At 35.7% G+C, this 11,102-nt stretch overlaps 1 protein-coding gene across 4 annotated transcripts; it reads right to left on the bottom strand.

Moving 5' to 3' along the window:
- Positions 1–637: 637 nt before the first annotated feature.
- On the bottom strand, positions 638–9,462 carry LOC132603128 (putative clathrin assembly protein At5g35200). Of its 4 annotated transcripts, none has more exons than XM_060316032.1 (16): positions 9,284–9,462; positions 7,937–8,091; positions 7,590–7,659; positions 7,385–7,482; positions 4,806–4,947; positions 4,603–4,703; positions 3,732–3,815; positions 3,560–3,610; positions 3,407–3,472; positions 3,253–3,318; positions 3,072–3,152; positions 2,895–2,972; positions 2,296–2,454; positions 2,126–2,201; positions 1,890–2,005; positions 638–1,322 (listed from the first exon to the last, which is right to left on the bottom strand). In XM_060316032.1, the coding sequence occupies exons 2-16, from the start codon at positions 8,039–8,041 to the stop codon at positions 939–941; spliced, it is 1,677 nt and encodes a 558-aa protein (XP_060172015.1). In that variant the 5' UTR covers positions 8,042–8,091; positions 9,284–9,462; the 3' UTR covers positions 638–938. The 4 variants fall into 4 exon arrangements, with proteins under 4 accessions (XP_060172015.1, XP_060172018.1, XP_060172017.1 ...); XM_060316035.1 differs by having other exon boundaries at positions 7,937–8,070; XM_060316034.1 differs by lacking the exon at positions 9,284–9,462 and adding an exon at positions 9,124–9,148.
- Between the last annotated feature and the right edge of the window lie 1,640 nt (positions 9,463–11,102).

Here is an 11,102-nt window from a genome sequence, read left to right as displayed (position 1 = left end):
CGCAATTACATGTATTACTTTTTGTCCATAACCTGTTTTCATTAATTTTGTTAAAATTTGCATAAACCTGTTTTCATTAATTGTTGTTAAAATTTGCATTAAATTCATATATTTACAATGCATTATAAACTTAATAAATTCAATCTTAACAATAGTTTAGGGCATTTTTAGTAAACCTATCAATTACAATACAGTACGATACAGTCAATCCAAACAAAAAAGATGTTATTAAATAACATCAAACGATACAATCTATCCAAACATTATATTTACAAACAGTACAGTACAATACAGCACAGTACAATATATTATGAAACGATGGGTAACAACAATCCAAACAGAGTGTAATGTAATAAGGTATGATACTACTGAAAATATTGAATTACGATACAACTTATAACAAGGAGAAAAGGAGATGGTGCTGTAAATACTACTGAAATAAGGTATGATCCTATTCGTGGGGATTCTGTAACTAATTCAAAGGTCTATACAAAATGCTTCATATTCTATATTGGTCAAGTATATATGATGCGATTACATTGTCTTGCAAAATGCATAATAAGTAAAGGAAAATTAATTTCCCACGAAAAGTTAATACAAAGAGGACAGTAAGAAAATCCTGAAGGAACAAAAAGACTATACAAAAAGACCATTTCATATCCAAACGATGTACAGATCACTAAAACAAATTTTGTTTCACAATACATCGGGTGTTCAACAATCACAAATCTTACAAAAACAAAAAAAAGAACTGATAAAAAATTATGAGTCGAAAATTATTGAGCATGCCCGCGATGTTTGCAAATAATGAATGAACCAAGAAAGCTACCTACATATTTAACAAATAATTTTTTCCCTACCCCCTGCATTGATACAAATCTATTTGGAGTATCAAAATCAATAGCTGAATACAGCAACATCTTCCCTTGGAATTTTGCTCAAATGAGGCCGGTATTATACGGATTATAGGCGGTTTGTACAGGCATACCGGGGCCGTATGGATTGGCATTTCCTCCATAAGGGTTGGCGAAAGGATTCGCGTTCGGTTGTGGTTGGTAAGTCGTCATCATCATCATCTGCTGCTGCTGCTGTTGTTGTTGCTGTAACATGAAAGCCTGTTGCTGGTTGGCGATGGCTGCCATCTGTACATTCGTGGGGGCCGCCACCATGTTGGAGACGTAGAACGGGTCGTATCCTACATTTTGCATCATGGGAGGAGCAGCTGGTGCAGGTTCCCATGGATTATAGCTCACGTTTTGGTTGGTTTGTCTCAAAGCATCATCATACAAACTATCTAGCGTAAGTTTGTCGAGTCCTCCAGCCTAGTTTTTACAAAAGCAGGAAGTATCAGTCAGAGGCAGATCTAGGATTTAAATTTTATGAGTTCAATTTTTAAGATTCTTTAACATTGAACCCATTACATACTTAAGAATGGGTTCATATCCACTATTTGTTTTGCACAGAAATTTATGCTGTGTGTTAAAAGTATCAGAAGACTACATCCGCCACTGGCGTCCGTATAAGTATGGCTCCTTATACATGTGAAGCACCAGTGCATCAAAATCTTCTGCATGTCGATCCGAGATTTAAACTTAATAGGTTCAACCTTTAAAATTCTTTTTTTTTTCTCGAAATTATGGGTTTAGAATTACAATATTTATCAATTTTTCACATGTATATCTATATTTCGTGTCAAAAACACCGGGTTCAATTGAACCCATCGTACGGAGGTTGCATCTATCTCTACTTGCATGCATTATGTTAGCCCCCAAATTAGAGATGGTGATTGGTGAGACTATAATCATGTCTCTTACTATACAATTTATTCAATTTTCTAGTCAATGGGCGCCATTTAAAACCAGCGAAATGAGAAAGATGTGTAATTGTACCAATTTACTAGCAGTAGCGGCGCTCTCGTTCGAGCTGGGAGCTTCCACAAGAGCCAATTCCCAGCCAGTTCCATTAGTAAAATTTGAACCAGTTGAAGTCGGTGGGTTGGTAGAGCCTGTGATAGCAAATAATAATAATAATAATTGAAAAAAGTCAGAATTTCCGTCTTGAGGACCGTGACGGGTGAGTTTCGAACATTTCTAGGTATATAGTGCAATTGAGTTTAAAAACTTACCAACTGGTATGATAGCTAAAGCCAAAGAATTTTTCTCATCTAGTTCTGCAGCAGCTGGAGAAGGATCATCCATAGACTACGGACAACAAAAATATAAGGCTTCAAATATCCAATCATAAAGTTAAATACGATAAAAGGCTACAGATGAAATATTGTCTTCAAACTATTACCAAAAGATCAGCAGGCTCTGCCGGAGGAGCCTCCGTTTTAACAGGTTCTGGCTTCGGTTCAGGTTCCTTTTCAGATTCGGGTGGAGGGGGAGAATGGGAACCGGCATCTTTGACCTCCGGGTCCTTTTTGTACTCAATAGCCAAAATAACTTTGGGTTCCTGGAAGTTGAAAACAATTAAGGGATTATTAAATTTTTGACTGCTTTAAAACATAATAGCCAGTTGTATAGGTTTTGTATATTAAGTATAAATATAATAATATACATAATCCGTCTATAGGTTTTGTATATTTTGGCCAGCTCCTGTAATTAATTTTGGCCAACGGGCCGAAAATGGAAAAAGCCCAAAAATAAATTGCACTGAAATTTAAGATCTCATTGGTGTAAAACAGACTTGTACTGTTGTACATATCAAATTCAAGTCTAACCGCTACTGTTACCGAAAAAGTATCTTTGCATGCATGGCCACAGTAGAAGAACGAGGTTCTGATGTGAAGGGGCTTGTTAAACATAATTAAATAAGTAAAAAAATATTCGTCTATGTTTGCTAGCTCGATCCAGAGATAATTGACGTTTATCAAGGTGTGAGGAGTCTCTTACCGAATCTTTCCGCATTGTAGAAGCTCGTGGTGCTTCTCTAACATACTCCTCCATGGCTTGTAAAAATGATGCAGGGGGCTAGATTATAAAAAAATGCAAATAGGATTAGGCAGACATATACAAGGGCAATCAGACCAAAAAAAATCGCATATATTTTCCAGAAAATTTTTCTCATACCTGCTCAATTTTAATAAATTTCTCGCCACGTCCCACGTCAATACTTTTACATATTTCATAAAACTCTGAAAGCGCCTCCGCCTATAAAATAAACGGAGAATTATCGGGAAAGGTGTTTAAATTCCTAAAGTCACGCAGTTTTGTATTAGCTGGCTCTGAAAATAATCTCTCAAGATGGTACCTGCTGACCAGCCCTGCGGTATATATCCAGAGACCTAAGAGCATCATTCCGTTGCATCTCAAAGAACTGTCGAGAAAATAAATCAGTTAAACTTTATTAGTTATTACTGAGGGGAAATAAGAATATCTATATTATTGGCAAAAGAAAAGCCTACCTTGTCAACTAAATTGACTGTACCATCACTGATGGCGTTGTAGATTTTAATGCTCTCTGAAGCAACCTATCAAAATTATAATAAGCAATCAGACAGTGAAGAAATAAATACGCAAATCGTTTCTGATAAATATATGAAGAACAGATTACTTACCATTGAAAGTGCTAGCTGAATCACAAAATTGTGAACAGATGCTCCTTGTGGCTGCATGAAAATTTCGTGATCATAAATTTAAGCACAATGGAATATGCCATCTGAATCAAGCACATTTTTGTTCATGTAGCAAGTAGCAGCCATATTGAACTGATTATGAAGAATAACGTACCTGACAGCCAATAATACGATACAAAAGTTGCTGCAAGGCCGGTAACTGTGCAAGCAACTCCGGCGTGTCTAAATCTTTAGTTCTCTGCATTAAATGTATTAAAAACATAAGAAAATCCCAACATAAAATGTTTTCACCTAAAGATAAGAAGATTGGTATTGAAAGCAATTGGATCCTCGCAATATTGAATGACGATCATTGCACAAAAACAAAATACTATCCACACACATAGGCCATTAGATATCCAACAAATCTAGTTCCCAACTAGTATGGGAGTAGGGGTGGCAAAATTAGCCCGTGAAAACATGACTTGCCCGACCCGCCCAAATATTTATTAGCTCAGCCCATCAAAAATTGGGCTGATACGTAGCCCAAATTAACCCATGAGAAATCTTGTCAAAATTCTTTCAAAAAGACATTTTTTTATTTGATATATTAGATATAGTCATTATAAGGGGGAAAAAAATAGTTCTATTAGTTACTAAAAATTATAAACGAACAAACAAAGAAATTAAAACTTAGTAAGAATTGGGGGGTTGGGTTATGACCCGCTTTTTAGCGCATTCCAGCCCAAGTTACTTTTGGGCGGGTTAATTTATTAACACAACCCATTTTAACCCGCTCAAATTCAGCCCAACCCGCTATATGGCAGTAACAAACTGGAGATCCCAAGTTCGAATCCCTACTACAACACTAGGTACGACTGCTCCAACCTTGGTAGGCAGAATTACCTTAGCAACCCGGTCGATTAGTTGAGGGGCACGAAAGCTGCCCGAACAACCGAATACATACACAAAAAAAAAAAAAAAAAAAATCCAACACAATTCCTTTAAAACTATTGGAAGAGATTTAAAAAAAGTGTTTCTCTCACCGGACGATCGGTCTCCACATCATATTTCAGAGCTCGAAAACATTCCAGCCTCTCCTCCAGGAACAAGGCATACGAACGCACCCAAGCAGAGTAATCCCATGCTGAAGAGAGTTTATCGGAGCAATTTTCAAATATTGAAGGAGAGCACTATGGACAACTTCCTTTCAGCAGAAGAAAAAAAAAAAGGTTGATAATATGCATACCATTTGGACTAGAGTCATCTTTGAAATGAGCCATGTTAAGCATGCGATTTCTGCTGCGGCCATAGTTAATAAGTTCCTCGTGGAATGTGGGGTCCACCTCTCTTAAAGCACGGTGAATGACTATCAATGTTTTTAGAGCAACCTGTAAACCAAAAACAGTGAAAGGTGAATCAGCAATGGTCCTCAAAGCACAATCAGTTTCTATTCTTGACGAGTTGATGTGAAACCAAGATTATGAAAACAAAGAAAAATGAGTCTTAAAACATTCGAACCAACACTTGATTATCAACATTATTCCTCGGCCACAGAAGTTAGACCTTCACAAAAGCAAGGCAATATTTAGGGTCCATTTGGCAAAGAGTTTTTTCAAAAACTTGTTTGGTTATACATGATGTCAATTTTTCACGCCAAACTTGAAAAGAAGTTTTTCAAGTAAAAAAGAAAATTCCCTCGCAAAACATCAAACATTTTTTTCAAGTGAAATGCATGTCCGAACACAACCTCAACAACCAAATACCATTTTTTCAACTTAATTTCAAATATTATATATATATTTTTTTCAAATATCACTCTGTTCATGTCCAAACACCTACTTAGTCCTTTGCAACTGAAGCTAATTGCAGAAAGTATGGGCTTATAATCTTATCTGTTTTTACCAGTGAAATTAAGGCCAGTGGCTATCATGTGTCAATAGACCAGAAAAACAAAGTACACAGCACAAAAACTGTTGACAATTGGTCTCATAATATGCTCAACATAAGGTCTTAAATATATTTGATCGCAACATGAACAAGAGAGACGATCCAGATCTTTATGGGGTCTCCATAGGACCTTAGTCGCATCAACGTTCTTTGAATCATGATGCTATGCAGGAATGTCGTCGTATACTTTAAACTTGGACCATAGTCATGTCAATGTTCTCTCAAAGTAAGCTCCTTCAGGTGAAAAACAACCCTACATGGCTAAAGTTCACCAATTTTGAGTGTTTCTTCCCCCCACCCCTCTCCCCTTTTTTTGTGATTCATTACCACCTTGATGCCCCAATTGGGTTACACCAACTTGAGTTTATCAGATACCTAGACCAACAGTGTACCATGATGGTGTCTTAGACCAACCAAGATTCTACAATAATAGCTCTCAGCTATATTGGCAGTTGAAACGTGATCAACTTCTATAAAAGCCAGCTGAAGCTCCAGTAATCAAATGCTATACAAGAAAAAAGTACTAAATCAAGAAGTGAGAACCATCTCGTGATCCACAAAGGTCAAACTACTGCTGGTTCCCTTTGAGGGTCCCTTTTAATCAAAGAAGAGATTTTTACATCTTTCTCAAGAAAAATGAATAGATGAAGTAGTACCTTTAGCTTTGTGGCCTAGGCCGATAGAAGAGACCCAAAATTGGGTGTCAACAGTAGTCTCTCTTTGACCGGAGATGATGTAAAAGTTTTCGGGCAAAGAAGACGTAATAGACAATTTTGTCTCGAAATTGACAAAGTGGAAACAAAGAAGACGTAATAGCCAATTTTGTCTCAAAATTGACAAAGTGGAAACAAAAGGAGGATTTGAAATGATTGCAGCGAACTCCGGTTTTCAAGTTGCCAACATATCTTGGGTTGCATAAGAATCATAGTAGTGGACTTGAGTACCGCAGTATAGCGCATATGAATCCTAGCTCATTCAACCCTCAAAATAGAAAGCAATTATTCTTAGAGGGAAGTTGTTGGTTTGAATGTGGTAATTATGTGGATCCTTTTAACTTCAGTCCAATAGCGGAAACCTGAAAGCTAACGAAACTGGGTATTGATAAACATCAATGAATATCACTTTCTGGCTTTGCATAATTTGGCGCAATTAATGTAATAACGTGGGATTTAAGGGACTGTAACTCAGTTAGCCAAAATAGCAAGCTTATAGGCTTGGCCACTACACAAAAATTCCCTCCCATGTCCTGGCCCCTTGCAAAACAGGAAAGAGGAATTTAATTTTTCTCTACATTAATGGAGGGATTGTTCGAGGTATTTAATTAACTTTCCAGGAAGAACATAGTTTTTTTTTTTTTTTTTTGCAGGACTCAGGGATAAGACTTTCATAGCACCCCTTGATTTATCCTGTTCAATAGGATTGACAGATATGGGACAAACTTTTCAAGAATTTACCTTTCATGAAAAAAGTGCTACTGAATTGAATTCATTGTGCTTCTCAGATATAGAAACTATAGGCAGCGCAAGGCAATAGAAGGCAATGGATCAGGTAGTGAAAAGTTAACAAAATGAACATTCTCTCTTCCCTTGATGGAGGAATTGTTCGAGAGATTTGAACTTTTTTTCCAGAAAGATCCTAGTTTCATTTAATTTTCAGGACCTTGTGAGGTGAAATAGCAGTTCATAACACCCCATTGTTTCTGGCGTCTATCTTTAGAATCTCTATAGTAATTTGTGCAGTTGTACGTAAGGAAAAAAAAGAAAAAGATAAAGCTAACGGGACTTTTCCTAATCAGTATCTCGAGAACTACTATGATAGTAGTATCTTGAATTTAACTTTCATGAAAAGGTGCTACCAAATTAAATTTATTATTCATACCGCCCAATTATGTGTCTTCGACAATCTTCTCGCAAGAGCATGAATGCAGTATGCAACATCAGCTCGAGGCCTGGTAGCCGAAATGGCAGAAAAAATGGCTGAAAATGAGAATCGAAAAAATTCTATCAAATCCCATTCTGAATGCACTTTTATTGCTTTAATTCCGTAAGTTACATCTCCATAACATGACAATCTGATGCTTTACCTCTTATGTACTTCTCTTTTGCTGGCTGTTCAACATGATTTGTTGCCTTAACTATAGCAATATCCAATTCCTGAAGAACATCAAGAAAACAGGTATCAAGAGAGCACTCAAAATGGACGTAGAACGAGAACAAGTGGCAAAAATAGAGGGATGATTGCATATTTGGACCGCTCAAAAAAATCATAGCCAGCAAATGTATAGGTTTTGTATATTAAATATAAATATAAATATTGTATACACAAATATACGTAATCAGTGTATAGGTTTTGTATATTTTGGCTAGCGCCCGTAGTTAATTTCGGCCAATGTGCCAAAGATGAAAAAAGCCCAAAAATAAACATCATTACCTTATAGCCACTATTAATTTTAGCTAAATTGACAGTGGTTGTATCCTTGAGTGCTCCAAGGGTTTTTCTTAAGCTGTTCTGCGTACCTCCTCCCGACATCGACATTTTCGCTCTTCACGGCAAGCAGGTAGTGACTATATATATAATAATAAGCCCTGTAGTAAATGAATTCAAGCGTACCATAATGAAACTAAACATTTCTCCATTGGCCAAGATTAATATAATAGAATTCCATAAAGAAGTACCAGTTTGCTATCCTCTTTACTATAAGATAATCATCCATTTTGAGTCCAACAAATTGCATATATATATGATAAGGCAACAAATTGCATAAATAAAACACACAAAACAAAGCATTTGAACAAATCTTTTATATGGTATTCATTTCACCTGAAAATCGAAATACCCAGTATGATTTTGGTGAATCTAAGTAAAAATCCAAGAATTCAAGAAAACTTTGCTTATCATATCTCTACAACTTTTTATAGGCGAAATTCTACAGTCCAAGAAACAAAGGGAAAGTTGGAAACATAGGAAAAGCTCAACAGAAGAACAAAACATCAGAAACAACAAAAACATTTTCAGTCGGCACCGTCAAAATTTAAACCCAACAAGAAACTTTATTCCAAGAATCAGGCTGCACATTGACTCAAACATTTCATAATCAAAGATCCAACAAACTAAAAATTCAATCTTTACTCATTTACACCTCAAATTTTCAGCTCAACTAATAACAACCCCGCAACCAAAGGCCAAAAGAGTATCTTCTTACAAACAAATAAAAATTAAGAAACAGGTCTGAAACTCAACTTCATAATCAAAGATCTAACAAACACCTCAAAATTTCAATCTTTACTAATTTACACCTCAAAATTTCAACAACACCACAAAAATTCAGCTCAAACAATAATCCCACAACCAAAAAGGCCAAAAGGGCATCTTCTTATAAACAAATAAAACTCAAAAAGTTCACAATCAAAGATCCAACACACTCAAAATTCAATCTTTACACATTCAGCTCTACCTCAAATGTTCAGCTCAAACAACAATCCCACAACCAAGAAAGCCAAAAGGGTATCTTCTTATGAACAAACAAGAATAAAAAAAAAAAAACAGGTCTGAAAAAACAACTTCATAATCAAAGATCCAAGAAACTCAAAATTCAATCTTTACACATTCAGCTCTACCTCAAAAATTCAGCTCTACCAAAGTACCAATAATCTCACAACCAAGAAAGACAAAAGGGTATCTTCTTATAAACAAATAAAACTTAAAAGACAAGTCTGACACACAACTTCATAATCAAAGATCCAACACACTAAAAATTCAATCTTTACACATTCATACCTCAAAAAATTCAGCTCAACCAACAATCCCACAACCAAGAAAGCCAAAATTGTATCTTCTTATGAACAAAAACAAGAACCAAAAAAAGCAAGTTATGAAAGTTGAAACTTAAGTGAAACTGAAGAATTTCAAAGAGAAATTTGAGGAAAAAGGAAAGAGAACTACAAGAGGGGGTGGGGGTGCCGGGGGGGGGGGGGGGGTAGTCTATTTTGGTGGCCTGCAGAGAAGAAAAGTCTCCAACAATGAATTTGTTTTGGTTGGCGGTCGGTGTCATTTACCATTTATTTTTTATTGCATTTCTTGAAATTATTATATACATATAGTATTCAATTTTGTGTATTTACATCTGTTTACTTTTTTATTTCCGTTAATTTATACTCCCTCTGTTTCAATTTATATGAATCTATTACTATATGAGGAGTGTACGAGATGTTATTTTGATCATATTTTTCTTACATTATTTCTAAATTATTTGAATTATAAATTATCATGACTTATCATATTTTTAATGTAGTTTCTAAATATATAAAATTTATTTTTACAAACTTAAAAACTCCATATCAAAATTTAAAGTCAAAATTATAAAATTTGATCCTGATAATCTGAAAAGGTTCACGTAATTTAAAACGGAAGGAATACTTGTGTTGATTAGAGTATACTCATAATTGTACATGTTGTTTGTGTGTGTCTATATTCTCTTACCTTTACTTTCTCTCTCTCTCTTTTCTTTCAAATAATAAAATAATGGCGTTACCTTTTTGTAAGAGAGAGAGTGTACATGTAACTTATGGAAACCATCATTTACACCTCTTGTGTCTTAATAGTCAAACTTTGCTGACATGGATAAATTGATTTTGTCATTCTTTATAAATTTAATTTTAATTATATATATTTTTTAAAAAGTTAATCGCACTTTTAATTTGTCAATTATTTATAACTTTTAATTTACTTTTAAGAAGATTGTTAGAGTAATATAGGGACGAGAAGAGGGAATTATTCATGGTGTTCATTAACCTATAAAAGACATATGATAAAGTTCTTAAGAGGTCATTTGAAGATGTTTGGAGTGTAAAGGTGTACATGTGCCTTACATTTGGGTTATTAAGGACATGTACGATGGGACTAGAGCCCGAGTTAGGACAGTGGGAGATAACTCAGAACACTTCTCAGTCGTGATGGGGTTGCACCAATTACCAAGGATCAGCCCTTAGCCCGTTCCTTTCTTACTTTAGTGATGGACGAATTGACATGGCATATGCAAAGGGAGGGGTATTGATGTATGTTATTCACAGATGAGATAGTATTGATTGACGAGACGCGTGTTAATGATAGACTAAAAGTTTGGAGAAAGGCCCTAGAGTCTAATGTTTCAGATTAAGCAAAACTAAAACAGAGCACCCGGAGTGCAAGTTCAGCGACGTAATGCATACAGTGGAGGTAGAAGTGAAGATTGATGCACTAGTCATACCCAAGAAAGAAAGATTAAAGTATATTGGGTCCATAATTCAAGGAGACCGGGCCATTGATGATGATGATGATGATGTCGCACATCGTATTGAAGAGGATTGATGAAATGAAGGCTCGACTCTGGAGCGTTGTGCGATAAGAAGGTGTCACCAAGACTTAAAGGTAAGTTCTACAGAGTGGTGGTTAAACCAACATTATTGTGGTACAGAGTGTTGGCCAGTCTAGAAGGCCCACATTTAGATGAGAATGTTCATGTGGATATATGGGCATACTAAGAGGGATATGATTAGGAACAAAATTATACGGGGTAAGGTGAACGTAGCCTCCTTGGCGGATGAGATGGGGGAAAGGA

The sequence above is a fragment of the Lycium barbarum genome, chromosome 7 (assembly GCF_019175385.1).
Source record: "Lycium barbarum isolate Lr01 chromosome 7, ASM1917538v2, whole genome shotgun sequence".
Classification (NCBI taxonomy): domain Eukaryota; kingdom Viridiplantae; phylum Streptophyta; class Magnoliopsida; order Solanales; family Solanaceae; genus Lycium; species Lycium barbarum.
The sequence above is the reverse complement of the archived record's forward strand: the minus strand, read 5'-3'. Positions and strand labels throughout refer to the sequence as shown.